Here is a 25,292-nt window from a genome sequence, read left to right on the forward strand (position 1 = left end):
CACAAAATAACTAAAACAGACACAAAAAAGACACATAAATGACACCAATGACAAAAAAGACACAAAATGACAAAAAAAGACACAAAATAACTAAAAAAGACACAACAACAGACAAAAAAATTACCAAAAAAAGACACAAAAAAGACACAAATGACCAAAAAAGACACAAAATCACAATATAATACATGTTTTTTTGTGCATAATATGATGTAAATATAGTTCATACAGCATTCTGACTTTTGTAAAACGTTTAACTATGTTGCTATGTTGGTTAGGGTGATAAAAGCAACAGTTGGCAAACTGAAAAGGATTTCAAAACCTTGAGAAAGCATACATTAGACTCATAATCCATGTAAGAAAGGGCTGAACAAACAGGTCTGCATTTTTGGCAGAAAACAAATAAGGATTAGAGTATTAAGGTAAATTCAGGTAACTTATAATAACTATAGCAGAAAGCACTTTTTACTTTGTTGAGTGAAAAGTAGATGAAGTCAGGGAGCAAGGTGACACATAAAATAAGCTAAAAAAAGAAAGAAAGTAAACTGTAGAGAACAAGGACAGGAGAACAAAAAGACACCTGTGCTGCTGGATGAAAGGATGCAAGAGAACTGTACATGGACTGTCATCTGCTTAGTAACAAAGAACAACTTCACAGACCTGGATGACACCTGGGGGGAGTAAAAAGAGGCGGTCTGGGTAAAACGTTCTACTGTGTGCTTCTTGTCATCAAAAAGACAAATTGGGTTTGGAGAACAGGAATATGACTGGTGCTGAAAAGGGCAAAACTTCTTTTTTTCTCCACTGGGTAGATCAGTAGTTCTCAACCTTTTTGAGTCGCGACCCCCAATTTGACATGCATGTTGTCCGCGACCCCCGCTCACTGAACACAATCTCACATGCACAATTCATATCACCCAAAAAAGAAACAAAATGACCTAAAAAAGGAAACAAAATGACCAAAAAAGACACAAATTGACCACAAAATGACCAAAAAAGACACAAAATGACACAAAAAAGAAACAAAATAACCAAAAAAAGACACAAAATGACCAAAAAAGGAACAAAATTACCAAAAAAGTCACAAATTGACCACAAAATGACCAAAAAAGACACAAAATGACCAAAAAAGACACAAAATGACCAAAAAAGAAACAAAATAACCAAAAAAAGAAACAAAATGACCAAAAAAGTCACAAATGGACCACAAAATGATAAAAAAACACACAAAATGACCAAAAAAGACACAAAATGACCCAAAAAAGAAACAAAATGACCTAAAAAAGGAAACAAAATGACCAAAAAAGACACAAATTGACCACAAAATGACCAAAAAAGACACAAAATGACCAAAAAACACACAAAATGACACAAAAAAGAAACAAAATAACCAAAAAAAAAAGACACAAAATGACCAAAAAGAAACAAAATGACCAAAAAAGTCACAAATGGACCACAAAATGATAAAAAAAGACACAAAATGACCAAAAAAGACACAAATTGACCACAAAATAATAATAAAAAAACACACAAAAAAGCACACAAAATGACCAAAAAACACACAAAATGAACAAAAAAAAAAGACATTAAGTGACCAAAAAGACTAAAACACATGAAACACATGAACACTTTAACACAGTGGAGACAGAGCTGACTTTTCAAAATTATTTGGCGACCCCCAGAAATCATCTTGCGACCCCAATTGGGGTCCCGACCCCAAGGTTGAGGATAGCTGGGGTAGATGACTTAGTTAATGAATAAACCTAAATGTGCAGCGAATAGCTGGGATGTGTGCTTCCACAACAGCAGCCTAAAAGTGTTGAGAAACAAATCCTCAGCTGAAAAAACCACAGTGTTAGAGTTCTTTACACCAAGAAAAGGGGAGGGAGAGCTGGAAAAGACACACACAGATGGTAGAGAGGCAGAAAGTCACAGTCATTTTGTTATCGGGCAACTGTGACTGAGACCTGGAAGTGTCATTGCTCATTAGCGAAACAAGTTTATTCAGCCGGAAACTCTACAGAAAGCTGAGAAGAGGGGGAAAGGAGAGCGGAGGAGAGAAAATGGAAAAAGGATGAGCAGAAGAGAACAGAGAATGGACAAGATAAGCATTAGGAGCATGTGCTGAGGGAAGAGTAACCTGATATACAGTGTTAAACAGCCTTTGTGTCACGTCTTTTGAAAACAAATTCCCTGCATTTGTTAGAACATGAGAAAACTGCTTTGTCGGTTTTACCAGCAGCAGTTGAGGACTCTTCCTGTAAAACCTCCTGCAAGCGCACAAATGGACAAACAGCTACACAAACACAGAAAAAAACCTCCTTTATCTTATTCCCTCTGGTTTGCATAAATAATAATAATGCCATGAGTGAATCCAGTTTCACTTTTCTTTGCTTAATAGCAAAGAAAACCACCAATTGTGCTGAATTGTAAATGCCTGCAGAAAGAAAATCGGTAACACTTTACAATAACCATCACTTATAGATGGTAAATAGACCATTTATAAATGTTGAACTATAATTTATAAATGGCAAATAGATGGTATATTAATGTAAGGTGATTTACCATTAATAGACAATTACATTATAATTATTAGTTTATTAATAGGTTTGCACTCATTATAACATTTTTAACACCAATGTTAATGATTTCAAAATGATTCATACACCTTTAAGAAATTGTTTGAAAACATTTAAAGTGTAAATATGTATAGCACTTTGTAAATGGTTAATAATTGGTTTATAAACCAACTATAAACATCACATAGATGGTTATTGTAAAGTGTTACCAAACAATTTCTTAAAGGTATAAGAATAATTTTGAAATCATTTACATACTTAATATGGTGTTAAAAATGTTATAATGAGTGCAAAACTATTAATAAACTAATAATTATAATGTAATTGCTTGTTTATGGTAAAGTAACTATAAACTTACATTAATACACCATCTATTTGGCATTTATAAATTATAGTTCAACATTAATACATTTTCGATTTACCATTCTAAATGGCCTATATACGGTTTATAAATGATGATTAAACATCTGTTTACCATTTATAAATGGTTATTTATCATCTATAAATGATGGTTATTGTAAAGTGTTACCAGAAAATCCTATATGTGTTAATAGGTTTAACCTTGTTTACCGAGCTCTGCTTCTTATGTGTGTGTGTTCATTCCATGCACATATTTAATGGTATATGTTTAATATTTTGCCAACCTTTGATCTTGTCTCCCAGCTGGCTGCACTCGTGCTCATTTAAAACAGTTGGCTATGTTTATTATATCAACTAAAATATGATTCGACAAAATTATTACTGAGCTCTTCCAGATATTTACATAAAAAAACCGATCTATTCCTTTTAATAACAAGAATAAATGTAAAGTTGGAATTGTTAATTAAAGACATAAAGACTGCAGTTCGGATTGATATCCAGGATTAGGCAACTGAATGTTATCCTCTGGGAAAATTACTCTATTTTTATTTATTGTCATGCATCAGTTGATATTTTGCACCTACTACTGGCTTATTGTGTGATTGTTTTTGTTATTCTGATGCCAGGTCAACATAACAACATTTACCTGCAGCTCAACATTTTTCTCCTCCAGAAAAATGTATTTCAGTGAAGGATTTCTTCTGCTCTTTAGCTGCCAGTATCCATCCTGGTCAGAGTGGTCTTGAAAATGGACACATATTTAATGGTATATGTTTAATATTTTGCCAACCTTTGATCTTGTCTCCCAGCTGGCTGCACTCGTGCTCGGAGTAGTGTACGATGGGGGGAGGGGAGGGGGGCCGGAGGCGGTCCTCCTCTATCTTGCGCCGGTGTCTCTCCTCCCGGGCCAACATGCGCTGCCGGCACTCCCACTCGTAGAGGTCGTCTCTGGCCTGGGCGAAGTCCACGTGGAGACGCCCGGTGTCTTTTTTGTCTGTGCTCGAACCCAAACGGATACGGTAACCTTTTGGGAGAGACAAGAAGAAAAAAAAAAGTAAAAACCAAGAAGAAACTAGGCCTGCAAGCAGGACTGAATGGGACCGAGCAGAGTGGAGCCGTCGGGCACGGCGCTGTTGGCTCAGTCCCTATGCGTCCCAAATTGCGTGTCTCCTACCACTGTGCTTGTGGTAGGTGTAAAACATGTTACTTCCTGTAGCCAGCAGGGGGCGCTATGACTGTCTGTGAAGATGGACACATGGGTATGTTCCTGGCTGGACTCTAATCACGTGTGTGAAATTTGGGAAAGATTGGACAATGTATGGTCAAGTTATACAGTCTTGTGTGTTATGGCGAGATGCCATATTTTGCCGCCATGCCACGCCCACATAGTGTGACCATCGGTAAAGATGTATACAACATTTCATACCCAAGGCCTTGTGATGGTACTGACCAAGTCTGGAGTCAATGGGGTGAAATCTGTAGGAGGAGTTACGTAAAGTATGCAAGGTGGTCATGTGATGAAAGGGGGCGTGGATAAAGCATAAGGGGCGGGGCTTTATGAAATATTGTTATTTAGAAGTGTTAAGGGCTGGACTCTGATGAAGCATGAGAAGTTTGGACCAGATGGGACAAAGAATGGAAAAGTTATAACAATCTCGTGTTTTATGGCGAGACGCCATATATTGCCGCCATGCTGCGCCCACATAGTGTGACTGTCAGTAAAGATTTATACAACTTTTGATCCCAAAGGCCTTGTGATGCTACTGACCAAGTTTGAAGTCAATGGGGTTAAATCTGTAGGAGGAGTTCGTTAAAGTATGTGGGGTGGAAATGGGGAAAATGCCATATTCGATCCAAGATGGCCGACTTCCTGTACGTTTTAGAGAATAGCTTCCTCAGACTTTTTGGTGCGTCTTCCCATGATACACGTATGTACCAAATTTCGTGTGTCTACGACAAACCACTGTGAAATAATGACATTTAGGGGGCGCTAGTGAGTCATTTTGCCACACCCATTCCTGCGAACACTAGAATACGTAAATTTCACGTGATATTGACGTTTATTCCAAATATGGTGATGTTTTGAATATGATAAAGCTTCCAAATTAGCGATTCATTTTTGGGAAGGACAGACCAATAACAATAGGGGCCTCGCACTGGTAGTGCTCGGTCCCTTAAAATAGATGGGAGGAAGTGGAAGATGAGTAGAAGTAAATAGGAGAGAAGTATGGGACAGCGGGGAACTCAAGAAAATTAAAATGAAGTAATCCGTCTGCTCAGACAGCTTGATGTAATTTTCACAATGTGCAGTGCATCTGAGTGTGTAAAAGCCCTTCATTTAAAAGAACGTTCTACATTACATTTGGCTGTTTAGCAACCAGGATCTATGGGCGGCAGGAAATTTTGTGCTGACATATAAAGTCTCCAGAGAATTAATTCTAATAAGTTCAATGATCCCCTGACTTTTCCTCTAGTGCCACCATAAGGCTGGCATTTGTGGTTTTGTATTAGAAGTCTTAAAGGCGTACCACACAGATATAGCTTCTTATGGTTTGTGATCACTACATTCAAACTTGGAAACTCCTCCCCATGTCGATGAAAGTGAAAACAAATGTCACATTCAGATATTTTGGCACAAGCCTTGCCCACTTGGAGCTTCGCCTTGCTATATTTGCATTTTTCTGGCACTGTGTGGGCTTTTTTTTACGGCTTCGTGCCCAAAGGGTGACGCCCAGAATCGCCCCCAACACATGAAGGCAGGAAATACAGGTAGAAGGCAGAACCGCACACTTATAGTGGGGTATAAGAGATGACTGAGAGGGATTAGTATTGTTCTGCATAGTTTAACTTTAACAACTATTGGATGGATTTCCACTAAACATAGTAAACACAGTCACATCTCTCTCAGGATAAGTAGTAATCTCTGACTTTTCATCTAGCTCCATCATTTAATTGTCAGTTACTTTGGTTCATGACTAAATATCTGCAAGACTAATGACTTCACTATCAAACTTTTTTCATAGTTACTTTGAGTTTAATTCTCATTATCCTGCACATCTTACAAGAAGAAAGAATGATTTACATATTCCTTTCTGTAGGACTTCTGTTGCCAAATTCTCATTTGTTTATCAAGGTGGAATGACATAAAACATCTAACAGAATCATGTTCCTCTTTAAATACTTTTAAGACCAAGCTCAAAAAATCCCTATAGATGTTCTACACCTTTGTATTTGTTTTGTTTACATTTTGTTTGTATTTTTTTATTTTCATCTAGCTATGTAATTTAAGTAAAGTATAGTTACTTTTAGGTTTAAGAGGGAGGGTCGCGTATATAAGCCCTTTGGGCTTTTTGATCTTTCCTGCATTTTCTTTTACTGTTTCTTGTACTGTTATTTCCTAACGATTGTATGTTTTTTTTAAGTGCAAACAACAATAAATAAAAAATAAATAATCAGCTTCAGCTAAACGGTGGGCTTACTGCGAATGAGTAGTTGCTAGCATGCTTAGATATGGTGAAACATTAGCACCCACATGTTAGCATTGTCCCTGTGAGCATGTTAGCATGCTAACATTCAGCTCAAAGCACAGCTGCATTAGTGCAGCCTCTCAGTCTTGTTAGTGGATATTTAACAGCCCACAGCAACAAGAAACAATGTGAGAGAGAAAACAGGTGACATGTGACAAAGATCACCAGTTGGATTCATACTGAGAGAGTCACGGTTCAGTGGTTTCCACCTTAGAACCACTGCTACGCCTCAATGCCTCCAGTTCTTGACAGCTGTCAACTTCACACTTCCCCATTCGCACCTGATGGTCATTCTTTTATTAAATAATCTATATGATAATCAGTTACATCTTTGAGACCGCACACGGATATGAAAAAACAAACAAACAAACAGAATAGCTAAATTATGTGCACCAAACGTCTTTTTAATGCAAATGAAACACATGTCTGGAGGCGTGGATATGAGTCAACTCAATAGTAACAGGACAAACAGACACACACATGAGCTTTACTGTGTTTCAGGGTTTTTTTGGGCCAGTTGTGAGTCACTTTGCATCATCACCTTTCATATATTAGACTACTGAACAGGGACGGGTTCTCATTCTTTTATTAAATAATCTACAGTACAGGCCAAAAGTTTGGACACACCTTCTCATTCAATGCGTTTCCTTTATTTTCATGACTATTGACATTGTAAATTCATCAAAACTATTAATGAACACATGTAGAATTATGTACTTAACAAAAAAGTGTGAAATAACTGAAAACATGTCTTATATTCTAGTAAGCAAAGGGTGGTTACTTTGAGGAATCTAAAATACAAGACATGTTTTCAGTTATTTCACACTTTCTTTGTTAAGTACATAATTCCATATGTGTTCATTCATAGTTTTGATGCCTTCAGTGAGAATCTACAATGTAAATAGTCATGAAAATAAAGAAAAACGCATTGAATGAGAAGGTGTGTCCAAACTTTTGGCCTGTACTGTATATGATAATCAGTTACATCTTTGAGACCGCACACGAATATGAAAAAACAAACAAACTAAACAAAGAATAGCTAAATTATGTGCACCAAACGTCTTTTTTAATGCAAATGAAACACATGTCTGGAGGCGTGGATATGAGTCAACTAAATAGTAACAGGACAAACAGACACACACATGAGCTTTACTGTGTTTCAGGGTTTTTTTCTGGACCAGTTGTGAGTCACTTTGCATCATCACCTTTCATATATTAGACTACTGAACAGGGACCCGCCTACCACCTGTCTCTTAGTTACACTCTAAATGTAGGCTACTGAGGAGTACAGAAGGCTTGCATCCTTTTGTCAATACACAAGAGAGACTTAGAGATGCCAATTACTTCTCTAGAGGCACTAAAAGACCATAATATCCCTCCCTACCCCCGTCATCTCCTCACTACTTCCCTCTTATCCTCACACTCTCCTCCTTACTCAATTTTCACTAATGGCTGGGTGCGGATCTGAAGTGAAATCATACCCATTTTGCGATTTAATTGGTTCAAATGATCAGAGAGTGTGTTGAGTGTGAGTGTTTTGGGTACACATGTGAGTGTGTGCTTGAACCGGACACAGTAATGATGCCCAGTGTGATTTACAGCGAGGCCCAACACGCTCTCACTGCAGGAGAAAGGAGGCGAGTAGTGGTAGATGCCAGTGCAAACAGGAAAAGAAATGAGCGCGGCGGGTTCTGGGGGTTTCTATACTTCAGTCCGCTTTCTCTGCTTCAGGCACACAATCTACTACGACTTCAATATTTCATATGGAGGAGAGCTCAGAGTGCAGGGCTGCTGGAGTTTGTGTTGCTGGGTTCTGTGTTTGCACAGTGTGTTTATGCATGCGTGTATGTGTGTGTGTGTGTGTGGGTGAGGTATTATTTATGGGAAAACTACACAGCTCTGTCATCTGGCTAATATATGGACCTCAGCTCCCACGCCTCACTGTAAGAATAGAGGCAGACTATCTAAATCACAGGAGCGCTCATTCAAACTGATTCCCACACAGACATTTGCACATGCATGAACAGATGCCTAATAATGCCGGGAATACTACTGAATTGGCTGCTGGGTTAAATGTTTTTTTGTTTTTTTTATTAACCCATTGAGGCCTGAAAAATCTCCGGGTGATTTTAACCCTATAAAGCCAATTGTATCATATTTGATACACAAGTTTTTGAGACCTATACATCATCAGTGTGATATTTTTTTCCTGAAAAACCTGAAGTATACAAAAACTGAGCAACAAATTGCACAAAAATACAAGATATAGCAAAATTTATATGCATGGTCCACTGGTGGATCAGTCATTGCTGCGTGAAAACTTCATATCAGCAGATGTACGATGTTGTGTTATATGGGAAAAAATATTTTGCATGTTTGAGGAAAATGTTAAAAGGAAGTAAAGTCTTAAAAGGTTAAAAATGTTGGGTTTTATATGTTTTTGTTAGTTCAAGAACAAACTGTGAGCAACAAATTGCACAAAAAGAACTGATGTATCAAATATGATACAAATTAAAATCATATATGCCTATTGTTTTTAGATTTTTGTGTTAATTACCTGTCAGCAGGTTCAATAAACACTCCAGTTTAAAAAAAAGGAGAATTTTCTGGCAATTATTTAGTGGTTCAGGCTTTATAGGGTTAAAATAAGCCTCTAATTTTCTGGAAATTCTGGAAAAATTCTGGGAAAAAAGTGTCAACTCTTCTACTAAATAATAGATTTTTCAGCCTCGGTAGCAGATAGAAATTAAATTCAAAAAGGTATTTGAGAGCTTATACAAATACTACAAAACGACGTATCCGCTTTCCAGGCTTCAATGGGTTAAAGTAGGAATATATACAGGCAGCATGGAGAGATTTAAGACATCTGGGCTGCAGAAGCTGCTGGGAAAATGAAGATAAGATAAGAAACCATAAACTGGTGTCACATGCTTAGTAGCATGCATGCATTTTTATCTTCTTTTGTGTCGTGTAGTAAGCCGTAGTGGACCTTTATTAACCACTGTGACTCAACTAGTAAAGCCATTATAGCTGCAAAGAGGATGAAACGTTCCGATTTGTGTGTATTTTTTCCTCCGACTATCCTGAAAATTTAATGATCATTTACACTGTAAAAAATGTCTGTAGATTTTACGGTGAAACACTGCTAAACCATGACAGTAAAAGACCGTAAAATGATAAATGAGTTAATTCAGTTTCAGTAACAATGAAACACCGTAAACGTATAAATCAGCCAAAACAGTAATTTTTTAAAATTTTAAATAAATTATTCCACTTTAAAATAATCTGGCACCTTGTTTGTAGCAAAAATATACTGTAATATAAATACAAGCCATCATTTTTTCATATGTTATATGTTAAATGTACTAAACACCATATGTCTAACAGAAATATACTGTAATATTTAAAGGTAAAATCTTAAATTCATGCGGCATTTATAAAGTTTTGTTTTTGTCAATTATATGGCAGAACAGCGTTTCTTTGGATGGACATTTTTTTTATTTTTTAAGGTAAAATATGGAATAAAATGACAATCTTAAACGTGAAATCAACAGTGCTAATATCATTTTACCGTAATATTAGAAAAAGTTGCACCGTATTTATTACGGTAAAGTTCTGGCAACCACAGCTGCCGGTTTATTACCGTAAATACAACAGGTTATTTTTTTACAGTGTAGGTCTACAGTATAGAGGCCAGTAGGGATGTTGCAATATACCAGTATTACCAAATATTGCTATTATCTTAATAATACACATTATGATAATGTTGTGTAAATAATATAGCGCCTCTTGAAGCTATTATTATGCATTTATGGTCACAGACTCTCTCTCCAACTCCCTACATTTATATTTTGTGTCTATATAATTGTCCAAAAAAAAAAAAAAGCAAAATAAACAAAGCTAAAGATGTTACTGTTTATTTATTTATGCTTTTGGACGTATATTTCACTAGTCAAAGGGTCTATTGCTCTTTATTGGAAGAAAACAAATAGACCCACTCTATTGAATACTGTATTTGGAATTGTTAAAGGAAAATCTGGAAACCTTTTTATTACATTTACCCAAACATAAGGCAACAACAATAAACATGAGCATCATCTTAGGGACAGGAGCTGTATTGTGATTGGTACCGGCAGTGTACCGGCATTTTAATTTATTTTTAATTTGTTTTCGTTTTGTTATTGCCATGTTGTTTCTGTTTTATTCTTGTGTAGGTTTATATAAACCATTCGTCTTTTATTAGGAATATGTTGGTGTTTATGTAATGTTTTTTTGTTTGAATATTGCGTTAGGGTCTGGGGAAGTGGGGTGAGCGAGCATGGTTTGTCCTTATAATTTGTTCTGATAAAGGAAAACAACATTTGTTTACAAAAATGTCCCCTTTGAGAGTTCTTATGTACTTATGTTGTAAAGGATTGAAGTGGAGAATTGATTATTTTGTTCTTTTTGTGAGCCGGCAGAGTACTTCAACATAAAGTGGATCTTCAATGCAACCTTATGCATTCTTGCTTTAAATTGCCACTAGCACAAATACACTGATACTTGTTTTAGTGTTTAGAGCCTTCTTACCAGACAGAAAGAGAGCCTTGTCCACAGTAAACTCTTCAGCAAATCTGATATGGCAGAAGTTTTTTTTGCTTTTACGTATGGCTGTGATGTCACCACACTGGCCGAAGACCTCCATGATGAGCTGCTCGTTGGCGTTCTCTGGCAGGCCGCCGACAAAAACCGTCTTACAGCCAGGAGGGCGGTCTCTGGTGGCCGGAGGGGGGAGGTCTGTTCAAAAGGAGAGAAAATACAGTTATAGATCAACCATCACCAGGTTTAAATATGAAGACGAAGCTCGGAACAAGGTTATAATCAACCTGGTCTCACAGAAATCCGTGGAATAGCCACGGAATCGCTCAAATTTCCGTGAAACTGACACGGATTTGGCTACAATGCAAGTTAATGACAGTCATATCCCGTGGCTATTCCATGGATATTTGTTCCTATTGGTTTGTTCCAAGTCACGTGACTTTCAAGGTCCCGGCGGTCAGAACAAAAAACATGGCGGACAGTTCTCTCATTTTTAGTGAAAAAATCTATATTTTGACTTAGTTTCTGCATAAAAATGGATTTTGATCACATTTCTAGCGAGAAATATATGTTTTATTTTCTAAATATTCACTCAGTGGATGTACATAATCACTTTGTATGTTGGAATAGCCACGGGATATGACTGGCATTAACTTGCATTGTAGCAAAATCCGTGTCAGTTTCACGGAAATTTGAGCGATTCCGTGGCTATTCCACGGATTTCTGTGAGACCATGTTGGTTATAATAGTTTGGGATTTTTCATTAGTTTTAGTTTTAATTTCGTTGTCAATTTTTGTTTTCAAATTCAGTTAGTTTTAGTTAGTTTTTAGAGTGACTTTGCTAGTTTTGATTAGTTTTATTTTCTGGCAAATGCTTAGTTTTAGTTTAGTTTTTATTAGTTTTAGTGTTAGTTTAAGTTTTTTGTAATGGGGTATTTTTTGGGTGCCAGATTCAATAAGGTCACAATAAATGTTTCCTTTATTTCCTTTGTCTGATCCATCTCAGCCCCAATAAATTTACTAAGTCATAAAACCAGATAGATGAAATAGATTTCATATCAACCAAAAAGGTTTATGTATGAAAAAAGTTGTCAAAGACGAACACTAAAGACATTTTCACTATAATTTTAGTTCGTTTTGTAACCACAAAATACAGTTTCAGTTAGTTATCGTTTTTTAAAAAACTCCCGTTTTTATTTTTATTTCAGTTAACGAAAATGTTTTTTCAATTCTAGTTTTCATTATGTCGTTAGTTTTCGTTAATTATAATAACCTTGGCTAGGAATAGATGGTAACAGATAATACAGCACGAACAAGACGACAAGAAATGATTCAGCCGTCCTGTCACACTGAAACTCTGATTTATGCTCTTTGAGAAGCAGACTTTTTTTTTTTTTAAATGGCTAGAACATTCTGTTTTGATCAATCGCTGCTGGATGTACAAAGGTAGAGCAGAGGAGCAGGTCGCATTCTTTTCTTTTAACTACAAAATAAATATGTATACCTTTATGTATGGTTCATAAAAGAAAATGCAAATGACAAGCATGCTGTGCTGTCTGAACAGAGAAAGACAACAAGAAGAGTCAGCTGCTCTCTTGTAGATCCAAACCAACTATTTATTTATTCCTTTTTACCTTTAAATGCCAACATTTGAATTTATTCTGACAGGTTCAACAAATAACAAAAGCCTGAGTGTTTATACTGTACAGACTGTATCAATATAGTTAGAAGTATAGAGGAAAATATGATTGAACCGCAAGCCATCCCAGCAAACAGGAAGTGACTTAGTCTTATTGTGTGCAATACAAAAGATCCCTAACATTTTTTTTTAAAAGGAAGATTCTTAAGAAGAGAAATTGGCACTTCAATAACTCCAGAAAGGAGACTCTTTATGATAAAGCATCCAATTCACACATAATGACTGAGGAAAACAAAGCAAATACAAAATATCCAGAAGGCATAAATGACAAATAAATCCAAAAGATGGAAATGGGGTCTGACTGAGAAGAATAGGAGCCAGATCACGCAGTTTATAGGAGAAAAATTAAGAAAATCTCTATATAATACGACATAGCAGCTTTGATAAAACAGGCGACATTCCAGAGCTTGATGCTGCAAAATTCAATTAATTCATATTTTAAACATAGCACTTTTGACCTAAAAAATGATAAAGCTCGATGCATGAATAATGATAACTCGGAGCAATATGCTCAGATCGTTTTTTGTTAGATAAATGTTAATATCAAAACTATTCCATGCATGAAAATGAAATCCTTTTGGCCACAAAGTGATTGCAAATCCTCTGATGTGGAAGGTCCCCCTGCATTGCAGAAATCACTTATTCAACACAGATGAGTGTTGACTGATCTAATCTCCGATAGATCAGGCTTCTCATCCATGATGAATGTGATTAGCGGGGTCTATGAGGAGTGAACCAGCTAATCAGTGGAACGCTGAGGATGCTGGATTTCCGGATGTCTGCTAGAAAGTCCTCACAATCACTGTTACTGATGCTCCGCCGCTGCAGATATCAATACTAAGAACTGGAGCTGAACTTTGTGGGATACCTCAGGTTTATCACAAAGGCCTTCACTGATCAGCTGCAAGTGGATTAATTGAGATATCTCGAGGTCTAATAACGGCATCAAGAGGATTTTAGAACTCAGCATTGGTTGGATGCAGTAATAGAGACTTTTCTTAAGTTTCCCTCGCTATCCGACAGAAAAAAAGTCTAAATAGGACAGGAAACTTCTGCAGCAGAATCACTGGAACGCAACAGAAAAGTTTTGCTCTGTAAAAAACGATCAGTTGTTAAAGAAAGAAGAGTCTATCGGATCTGACAGGCCTCACAGCCTGCATTCACAGTTTCAGATCTTCTGGTTTTCCTTTCTTTGACTCTCATATAGCAAAACAAACAGAGAAAAGAAATATTTTACTACGCCATCTATCAACTATGGAAGCTGAGAATTGCTGTGCTTTCAATCATGAGATAACCTGTGAATAATAATAATCCACTTAATCTTATTTCCATATACACTACCGGTCAAAAGTTTTAGAACACCCCAATTTTTCCAGTTTTTTATTGAAATTCAAGCAGTTCAAGTCAAATGAACAGCTTGAAAGGGTCCAAAGGTAAGTGGTGAACTGCCAGAGGTAAATAAAAAAAGGTAAGCTTAACCAAAACTGAAAAATAATGTACATTTCAGAATTATACAAGTAGGCCTTTTTCAGGGAATAAGAAATGGGTTAACAACTTAACTCTATGGAGTCTTGGGCTATTTTGTCCATTTTTGAATTCTTTTCATGTCTTTTTAAGTCATTTTGTGCCTTTTTTGGTCATTTTGTGTCTTTTTTAGTCATTTTGTGACTTTTGGTGTCTTTTTTTTTGTCATTTTGTGTCTTTTTTTGTTGTTATGTGTGTATCTTTCCTCTAAATTCAACAAATCGGACGCTGTCAGCTCAACAGGCCATTTAAATCATACATCAACGGTTTGAAAACATTTACTGTCTGCTGATTTGACCCAAACATTATAAGTAACACAAAGACCTTTTGTTATATCCAGATAATAAGTTGATTATATTATTATCTGGAGATAACAAAGCTCCTTTTAACAGCATTAAAAAATAAAAGCAAGCATGGCCGTTCTGTTTCTGCACTCATGTAAACTCTGTGAGAAAAAAACATGACATTCTGGACCCCAATTCCTGAAAACTTAATGTCTTTACTCATAATTCAACTTCACTTTTAAAAAATATATGACGCCAGCCCTCAATGGAACAAGATTTGGGTAGAGAGAGAAGGAATGAGATCACAATACAAACAGCTGAAATGAGGTTTCTCAGCGGGGAGGCTGCTCTCATTCCAGACATCAGCACTGAGCCAGTATTGCTGCTTCACATTTAAAATGCCTCCTAATAGTATAATAATAATAAATAAACCAAACATCTGGAATATATATTTTACAAAAAGAAAAATATTTATGGGACGTCGAGCAGCGAACACATAACAATCCAAATTCTTGGAGTTTTCTTGGGGCTAAAATGATTTATCAGCTCACAATCCGCCTGCTGTCAGAGCTCCTCTCATGCAGCAACGTGAAGAGCTGAAACTAAACTTTCAGTCCCTGATAGCGAGCCAGCACCGCTGTATCCCTTCCTCGTCCTCCACTTTCCTTTCAGTGTGATGGAGAAAGCAAAAAAATATTGACTGGAGTTTCATTCCTTGACCTCCAGAGTTGGCGGATTAAACTAGTTTTGAGTTGTGATGGACAGAAAAAGTAAAAAGGTGGTGCAGGAAAAGCTTGCGTGAGCAAGAAAAAGCCTTGTTGGCAGACGCAACAAAGAGTTCCAAATTAACTGACCTTTTCAGTCCAGAGACGACAGAGAGGAGAGGACAGGTGCAGGAAGCAGGAAGCTAGTGTGTCATGGTGGAAATTAAAGGAGGATGGTGGAGTATTTAGGTCCTAAATACTACAACATCCTCCTTTAATTTACACCATGACACATTAGCTTCCTGCTGCACTGCAGCAGGAGGAGGATCTATTAGCAGAAATGGAATATCAAATTCATAATAATCTTTTCATGAGTTAATAATGACCTAAAACCAAGACTTGTTGTGTTTTCGTTAGCTTACAATGAGCCCTTCAGTCTGTTGTTTTCCAAGGATTCTTCAAGCTGCACCACAATGTTTCTGCTATAGCCCTGAACAAACAAACCAAACACTGGTTCTACAGGTCTTTCATGTTTTTCCCATTCGTTGAAGGCAACAGTTAGTTATCCAAAATGAAAGGAAAGGGATGAAGAGATTCGGTCGCAATCTTACCACTAGCTGCCACTGAATCCTTCACACTGCTGTTTTAAGCTGTTTAAGGGCTTTAAAAGACACTTTACGTGGTAATAAAGACAGTAGGAGTAAAAGCAATAATTGTATAAAAACAACTATGAAAAGTGGACTTAAACTGGTTTCTGCAAGGAAAAATAAATATTTGGTGCCAGGATCGCAAGCACTTCTGTTCTGTCGTTTACCAAAAAAAGTAATTAAAGGGACCTTCCACACACAACACGGTAAAGTGTGTGTTCATATAAAACTCACATTAAACTTGCAGTTACTGCCTTTTTGCTTTGTAGGGCAGTGTAGCATGGACCGTCAGATCGGAGCTGAGTTTTGAGTGAAGTTTGAAAAAGAGGAAGAATGTGTGAGGAGTTCCAGACGGAGGTGAGGAGTCAGCAGATGTGAGGTTACAGGTAGGAGGAGGAGGTCAGAGAGGTGGTGAAGGGTTTGTTGGTGATGAGGAGAATTTTAAATTGGACTTTGTGTTGAATGGGGACGCCAGTTTTGTAGTTTGTTGTGGATTCTGGTGGATGTGCTGCTCAGAACTCTGCTGCTGAGTCACGAGGTGACGAAGCTGCCGATGCTTCTAAGATTAAAAAAGCTTTAGTATTGTAGCTAATGTGATATTGGAAGCAGAGGGTTTGATCAAAATTCTAACTCTATACGTGTCCCTTTGAGTAATTGCGAGACAGACACTTCAAGGCCAATCATTTTAAAATGCAGACAGAGGAACTGAGTAGTGAGAGGAGGAGTGGGTGGATGCAGGGAGAGAATGTAGAGTGTTTGAAAACTGCATTATATGATGATGATTATAATATTTTGTTCAACTTATTTGCATATATTGAGAATCATAACTCAATAATATATAGAAACACAACAAACTACCTCAAAAAAATGTAATCTGTTGCATTTGATCAAACATAATGCAGATGATTTTCTAGTTTTCTGCACACTTAGTTTTGAATCTTGGGAAATTAGCCAGCAGTATTTTGAGATATTATGAATCAGTGGCTGGCTAACAAGCTGCTAGACGTGCTTTTATTCTGACATGCTGCTTCAGATAAGTACAGAGGCTGCTGTAAAGCAAACACAGACTGATTCTCAGTCCAGTCCCGTCCCACAGGCCTTCCATCTGTGTGGCCACCCGCTGCTCTGCTACACTAACACAGATCATCGCCATCCATCACTGTGGCTGGCTAAACACCTTTTTATAGTCCGCGGGGTTGCCACAGGGAGGAGGCTTCAGCTCTCCAAGGACTGTTATTCAGAAGATAAACTACATTTACACACAGTCCGGTAAACATGTTTGGTTCATTCACGTCACACGTGAAAAAACTAAAGTCTTGAAGCTGCAAACATGAAGATTCACTGGGAAGAGAAACAGACGTCAGGACTTCCTAATCACAGTCTATTTGTGGATTTGTCAGGTTTTCAGTAAGTTCATTCGGTAACACTTTACTTGAAGGTATCGTCATAATAGTGACATGATACTGTCATAACTGTGACATGACACAGTCATAAACGTGTCATAAACATTATGTCAATGTCATACACGTTTATGACTGCTGTCATTAAGTGTCATTCGGTTTTTGTCATGACAAGTTGACATTCCTTGGGTTGTCACTCGTCTTTTCACCCCACTGACACCGCTCACTGCTTGTTGTGAACAAACAGAGATCGCTAAGCTAACACCTCCTGCAGCAGCAGCACATACACACTGTACTGCTACAGAGCTAACTGTTAGCCTGTTAGCACATACACACTGTACTGCTACAGAGCTAACTGTTAGCTTGTTAGCACATACACACTGTACTGCTACAGAGCTAACTGTTAGCCTGTTAGCACATACACACTGTACTGCTACAGAGCTAACTGTAGCTAACTGCTAACCGCTCATAAAGACGGAGTCGCTGGATTTGTCTCCAGTCATTAATGAGATGTTGATTCTCTTCCGGTTATATCACTTGATTACGCGTGAATTTGCGAGATTCGCTGATACACTGCTCTCTGTTGGAAGAGCATTTAATTGTTCTGCCGCTCACTTCACCCCGCTCACTTAGAGTACCAATCAGGTGAAATTGGATAATCTTCCACGGCACACCTGATGATTTCTTACGGCACACTTACGGTTGGGAATCACTGGTCCAAAGCAACTTACAATAAGTGCATCAACCTGAAGGTATTAGCCTTAGAACACAGGAACCAAGTAAGTAAATAACTTTTAGAGCCATCTGTAATCGCTACAGGAGTGCTTTACGCTAAAGAAGAAGAGTAAAATAAAAGAAAAATAATATTATTATATAGGCGACCATGACTTAACCAAGGTATTGTTGGAAGATGTCCAGGCTGTCTGAGCTCCTTCCACCATTTGGGAGCCAAGACAGAGAAAAGTCTGGAGGAGGTTTTGTGGCGAGTCGCCAGCTGTTTGGCTGATGCAGAGCGGAGAGGACGGGCAGGAGTGTAGGGTTTGAATATGTATATATATATATATATGTGCATATGCAACACTGGGACATACTGCTGCCTTCAAAGCTCAAACGAATAATGTTTCATCTTTCCTTAAAGATAATTACAAAATCTCAAAGTGTTGAGATGTTTGAAAGAGTAAGACAGAACAAACAGGGTTTGATGTCCAATTAGATTATCAAAGTGAGTCCACAGGTTTAAATGTTGTGTGTAAAGTCTTTTTGAACTCAGGTAGTACACCATCTCTGAGCACTAGTAATGAAAGTGGGAAGAAGCGGCGGTAAAAAAAAAGGGTGAACGAGGGGTTGAGGCTGAATGTGGAGGGTTTGACTGAGAAAAAAACGGAGGAGGACGAAGACGAGTTTGACGAGAATGCATGCTGACGTTTAGGTTCTGCACAGTGAGGAGGTGGAGGAGGAGGTGGAGGAGGAGGTGAGAGCAGGAGCGCGGGGGGAGGAAGGGCTGCTGCTGCTCAGCTACAGGTCAGAGAGAGGCGATGCTGCACGTGGCGTCAGGTTCAGTGCTGCAGCTCAGAGGCTAATGACTACTTGTGATGGACACCATATGCAATCTGGTTGCCTAGACACGAGCACTTTGCCTGATATTTACTCAAAGCCTGAATGCAGCTAGCATCAGGGCAACCCGGTGCACAAAGGATATTACTCAGTTACAGTATTCCAATTTTGTTTGTTTGTTTGTTTTTCTGAAAAGGGATAGCAGCAACAGGTAATAAACCTAAAAATTTAAGAATGCAATGTTTCAATTATTTGCATAATCAGTGTGGAGGCTCCCTCAGGTTGCTTTTTCCTCATCTGGATCCTCGGTGCCTTGCCATGTCTCTACACTGTCAATCAATATGTGCTGTGTGTGAGTCTGAGTGTGTTTGTGTGCGTGCATGACTAAATGCGTGTGTGCATGTTTGTGTATGTATACTTACAGATGTGTATGTGGGGGAGGGAGGGGTGGGTTTTGTCATTTTTATTATTTATTGTTTGTTTTTTCTTATTTTTTGTAAAGCACTTTGTGTTGCATTTTTATGTATGAAAAGCGCTATGTCAATAAAGTTTGATTTGATTTGATTTGATAATATAATCATCACAGCTCACTCACCTCAATCACCCAATAACAATAAGCAACAATAATAAATAACATAACCCATATTTCATAACAAATATCAAAATATCAATCAACTATTAATGACTAAATTAAACATCATATGCATTAATCAACATTTTATATTTATATTTTCATATTTTAGAATTTCATGAATATTATAATAATAACTGTAATAATAATAATAATAATAATTAATCCTTTTTTCATGTACCATATTCAAAGCCTAACAAAACGTCTATGCAAAAGGTGCATTAGTCATTATCTACACTAAAAACTACAACTCCCAAAATGCCCCGCGGCAAACCAGGAAGTACAGCGCTCGCGTCAAAAGCCAGTCCCGGCGATTCATTCCATCAAAACATTCATAAAGTTAACAAAACAACCATGGATGACACAGATGGGATATCAAGTTATAAATACATATGTTAGCTTTATAGCTTCACCATTTCTTGAACTTTTAACTTTGATTATTATAGTGTTAAAGTGTTCATGTGTAAATGTGTTTTAGTCATTTAATTAAATGAATGATTTAATTAGTCATTTTTGTCTTTCTTTGGTTATTTTGTGTTTTTTTGGTCACTTTGTGTCCTTTTTTAGTCATTTTGTGTCTTTTTTGGTCATTTTGTTTCCTTTTTTGGTCATTTTGTGTCTTTTTTTGTCATTTTGTGTCTTTTTTTTGGTCATTTTGTTTCCATTTTTGGTCATTTTGTGTCTTTTTTGGTCATTCTGTGTCTTTTTTTGGTCATTTTGTTTCCTTTTTTGGTCATTATGTTTCCATTTTTGGTCATTTTGTGTCTGTTTTGGAACTTTTAACTTTGATTATTAGCGACTAAACTGTGATTTCTACCAGAGCATTGCATTATTTTTTAACGATCAACAAGGGAGAAGACGTAACACAGTGCACCGATGCAGCATAGCGACAGTAGACAACATGTTTGTTTCGCTTTTTTCCTCAAATACTGAACAACCATCAAAAATATCTGCATCCCTAATCCATCTCTGGCTCAGAGCAACACTATCGCTGTTAATGTAGCACTGATATTACATTATTATTATTATTATTACCTCCACTAAGGAGGTTGTGTTTGGAGTGTGGTTGTCCGTCTGTTTGCCTCTCTGTTACAGGTAGAGTGGTTTGTGTGTTTCCTTTGTTTCCGTCTGCTCTTGTGTTTCTTTGTTTCTGTCTATGGTCCGCCTGCTCCCCTCCTCGCTGTCGCTGCGAGTAGCTGAGCACGCCGGCACTCGCTTGCCAATTAAGGATGTGATGGTTAAATGACAAGGAGATCCAAACAGACGAGGCCATTCAGCAGCAGCAGTACGCTGTGAAACAGACCAAACTCAACAAACAGACGAGCAGACAGAAACAAAGAAAACCACAACACAAAACACACAAACCACTATCAGCTGGAAACAAACTACTGGACTCATTCTCTTGAAAATAGTTGGAAGTGTGTGACATGGGCCAAAGAAGAACCCACTACATTTAGGAGCGTATCTGAATTACAGGGCAGGTACACTAATTATTTACACTTTTCAAAGTAGTTTACATTACATTACATGTCATTGAGCAGACGCTTTTGTCCAAAGCGACTTACAATAAGTGCATTCAACATGATGGTACTAGACATAGACCACAGGAATCAAGTAAGTACATAACTTCAAGAGCTAACTGTCATTGCTAAAGGAGTGCTTAAGCAAAAAACAATAAGCAAACTTAAAGCAAAAACTACTACAAGAAACCAGGAGCCAGGTTAGATCCACAAGATTAAATGCACAGTTTATTGGTGCTGCATCCAAAAAAAAAATGGAAAAATGTGTTTCCCAATAATATTTTCATATTCACATTCATATTGTTTACCCTTTCTTGTTCTTTGTTCTCACAAGAAACGGCTATAAAAGTGTTGTTTAAGCTCTCTGAGCAATAAAATACAACACATCTACTTTTTAGCACCAAGACTGTTTCCACATCCTAATTGTAAGCTCATGAACACACCAGAGTCAGAACAACTTCTCAACTGATCTAAAGAAACATCCAAGGAGTCTGTGAATGCACCGACGAAGTTCTGTGGTCCCTGATTGCCATTATTGACATTGTAAATATATATTTTTGCATAACGCTTATTATACACATTATAGTTCAATACCAAAATATGGTCCAACTGTTTTGATAAAGAAATATTTTGTTTTAGGCAAATGGCATTAAAAAGTTTTCTAAAAAAGAAAATGAATCGTTAGTTGGAGCACAAAGACACACAGCCAGACCAAAACATTAATAATCATCAGTGTTATCCTACTGGGAGGCCACACAGCTTTAGTGACACAAAGGCTTAAATGATACTCGACAGTAACAGTAACACTTCACTTACAGCCACATTTTACGGATGTGAAAGACTTTATTTTTTACTCAAGAACCTGGTGTAACCAATAACTTGCCAACTGAAGGAATTTCAAAATAAATTGCAACTTAAGTGTGACAGAGTTCCACTGTGTTTCTGTGTGAAAAATTGGGTATTTTATTTATTTTATTGGGTATTGTGTCCACCTATCAAAGTGCCAGTACTTTCTGCAGGTCCAGGTTGTGTTTATTGCAAAGGTTCCCAGATATCCTTGTCTCCAACCACTTCCTCCAGCTCCTTATAGGTATCCTGAGGCATTTTCAGTCCAGGTGGGACATGCAATCCCTTCAGCATTTTCTGGGTTTGCCCCAGTGTCTCCTTCAAGTCCGATGTGCCTGGAATATCTCCATTTCATCAGGCTTCTCAGGGAGATGTTGACCTCTTCTCGTTTTAGTGCAGTTCTTCTCGTAGCTCCCTCTGGTAGTCCGAGCTCCTGATCCTGTCCCAGAGGATGAACCCAGGAAGGGGAACCAATTACAGCTGCTTGCAACCTCAAGTCTCTTTGCCTTCAGGCTCAGCTTCCTTTTCTGCACCAATTCACTTCACCTTCACTTCACTCCATCTTGTCAAGAAGAAAACAATCCCAACCGCTTCAAATGTGGCTGCAAACTGACAGAACATGCCTGTGATCATGATCCAAAGAGGTCAACAGAACAAAGCAGAGATGCAAAGTAACCAAACAGGACACTACTGGAGCTGGGCTGGTGCACAAAATGTATTAAGTCAAACACTGGACTGGACTGGTATATTGAATTTTTCAATTTTGCGTAGCAGTTGACTCAGCAGTCGCTACCAAGTGGAACATAATGAGACAGAGAGAGCCCATGAATAAGAATGCAGAGACTCAAGAAGTTAACTTGGTGGCGGTAAGCACCTTGAAGCTGGTTTTTGTCAACCGCCAATAAACACTAAAAGTGAAAAAGAAGCAGAGAGTCCATGTGACTGCCATCTTCTCCCACATGAACTTCGTAGTAAAGACACACAACGTCATTTAGGAGAGCAGAGTAGAGAGTCCAAAGACTGTAACTGATGACTCTAAATTACTGGTGGATGTGAATGAGAGGGTGAATGGTTTTCTGTCCCTGTCTCTTGCCCAAATGTCAGCTGGGAATGTCTTCAGCCCCCAAGGGCTTCAGGCTACCTTTACACGAGGACGGTCTGAACAGAAGACGCAAAAGTGGCGTCACGTCTTCACTTTTTATTCCTCGTTTAGACGAGCATTTTCGGGAGGAAATCTGCTGCATACGGTGACGCAAAAGTGTGTGGAATTGGATTGTATGCAGCCAGGCGGCATCACTTAAAGCCATAAGAGCATCTTTGGGCATGCAGAAGTTTTCACGCCACACATTTTCATCAGCTACTCCTTCCACAAAGTTCTCCACCATCACTAGATCTCCCAGGTCTCGTTCACAGCCGTCTGGCTCCTCCCACCAATCGCTGCATCCAGAATGTGATGGAGGTAATTCCAGATCCTTCTCTGTTCACTAATACTATCTGTACATATCCTGGACATTTGGTGGAAAGACTCCTGTAAGTTTATTAGAGCTGCCAGAGCAGCTTGAAGGTCCCACCATGGAAATAATCCACATGTTTGTTTATTTTCCTGTCCTGGAGCATGTATGTGACGTAAACACATACGTGACGTGAGCAGATCAGATCAGAGTTTTGTGTCTTGTCAGTGTAGACGACACGCTACGGAGGAGCGGATTCAACTTTTCCACTCTGGAAGGTGGTTTCAGATTTTTGCGTTTTTAAGCCCCCAAAACGCCGTTACCGTCTAAACGAAAGGCACTTCCGATAAAATATTTTGTCGTTTTTACCCGCGAGCGTCCTCGTGCCTCAGTATAATGAAGAAATTCTGCGACATAATGACAAACGGCGGTTCAATTGGTTTGTATAAAATCAAACTGGTTTAAGGTTGTAAACAGACTGGAAATGGACCCAACTATAAGCAGTACTCAAAGTTTCTGATTGTGTCCATGAAACAAGACTTTTATAAAAAAACGCCAGTCCACGGTCCAGTCCTTTGAACTGTTTTTGGTATGGACCGTCACATGGGACCAACTTGTCTTTAGAGACGCTTCAAGGAGTGGCTGGCCTTAACAACAAAACTTGCACTGCCACAAAGGCACAGAATCCACCCACGCTGGTGGATGTCCTCTGAGGGACTAACCCATCCCTGTTGGCTTTAGTGTACAATGTTGAGCTGAATCTCACAGAGTTACTTGACTTTTATGAAAAGAATAAAGCCGAGGCAGTTTTCCTCCTGCTCAAAATACTTGGCTTAGAGATTAACTTTTTCTGTGTCACTGAAATAGGTGACGGGCAGAAAGATCTTAAGTAGAGATTGGGATAAAAAAAATAAAAAAAAGTGATTGAGGAATAACTGGGACAGAGCAGAAAGAAAAAGGGTATTTGAAGTAGAAAGTGAAGTCTGAAGATGAGAAATGTTCACAATTAAGTGTTGTGTCTGCATACATACATACAAAGCTTCAGATTTTGGGGCACTGATTATTTTAGACATGCTAATAAGATGAGATATAAACTTTCCAATTTGTGTATGCACACAACACAGAAAAAAGTTGTTTCACAGAGTGATGGTGACAGGCCAGAAAGTTGTTGGGTAATTTCTTGATGAGCTGAACTCTCACAGAGTCTCAGGGTTTATACGTGCCCTTGTTCATTTCCCTGCACTGACAACAAGCTGGAAAAGATGTTCGTAGGTGAAGTTAAACTTTTAATCAGCTTTTCCCTCTGCGCCAAACTCTGACAGTTTATAATGAGCCCTAATGCACACCACATATGTGCAAACACATCTGAAAAACAGTTTTATGTAGTAAAAAAAAAAGAAGAAGAAGCGATTTGCATCAGAGAATACAAGAGTGTATGTTTTGTTTTGTGCAAGGATGGTAAAGTTCCACTGCACTGAGGAGTTTTTGCTTTTGAATAAAGTCCCCATGAAGAAAACTTCTCTAGCAGGAGATCTGAAAAAGCAAAAGGTGGGTTTAATCAAAAGCACCCTATTCCTTTTGTAACTCTGGATAATTGGAAGGCGGAGGTGAGATAAATATAAACAACAGCTTGTGCAGCAAACATTTAGTCAGACTGCCCTGAAAGTTTGTCGAGTGGGTTTAAATGCAGTTCATGGTGATCAGGTTAATCGACGGGCAGGAGGAAGAGACAAAAACAACAACAACAACGCATTGTTGATTGATGTGTCTCATATTGAAACACCGAGTCTGCAAGAAAATTAAATTAGATTCTTGGCTGTGACATATGTTGCAAATGCAAAATCAAAAGATCCAGACAAATATGAATGCTGGTCTGTCATCACCACACTCACTTATCACTGAATCTTTTTTCTTGCATCTATTTGCAATAAAGCAGATCTTTTGGGCAAAGTTTTGCAGTTTTTCAAACTGTAATTCAAGCTCAAATGGTT

General features: G+C 38.0%; 1 protein-coding gene across 5 annotated transcripts in view; it reads right to left on the reverse strand.

The window, feature by feature from the left end:
• Positions 1–25,292, reverse strand: part of enox2 (ecto-NOX disulfide-thiol exchanger 2) — a 273,688-nt gene that overhangs the window by 58,041 nt on the left and 190,355 nt on the right. For all 5 annotated transcript variants that reach the window (XM_059346084.1, XM_059346082.1, XM_059346083.1 and 2 more), the window contains 2 exons: positions 11,033–11,239; positions 3,727–3,960 (listed from right to left, as the gene is read on the reverse strand). In XM_059346084.1, coding sequence (XP_059202067.1) covers positions 3,727–3,960; positions 11,033–11,239 — 441 coding nt within the window. The remainder of the gene's footprint in view (positions 1–3,726; positions 3,961–11,032; positions 11,240–25,292) is intronic.

Source organism: Centropristis striata, chromosome 12 (genome assembly GCF_030273125.1).
Source record: "Centropristis striata isolate RG_2023a ecotype Rhode Island chromosome 12, C.striata_1.0, whole genome shotgun sequence".
Taxonomy (NCBI): Eukaryota; Metazoa; Chordata; class Actinopteri; order Perciformes; family Serranidae; genus Centropristis; species Centropristis striata.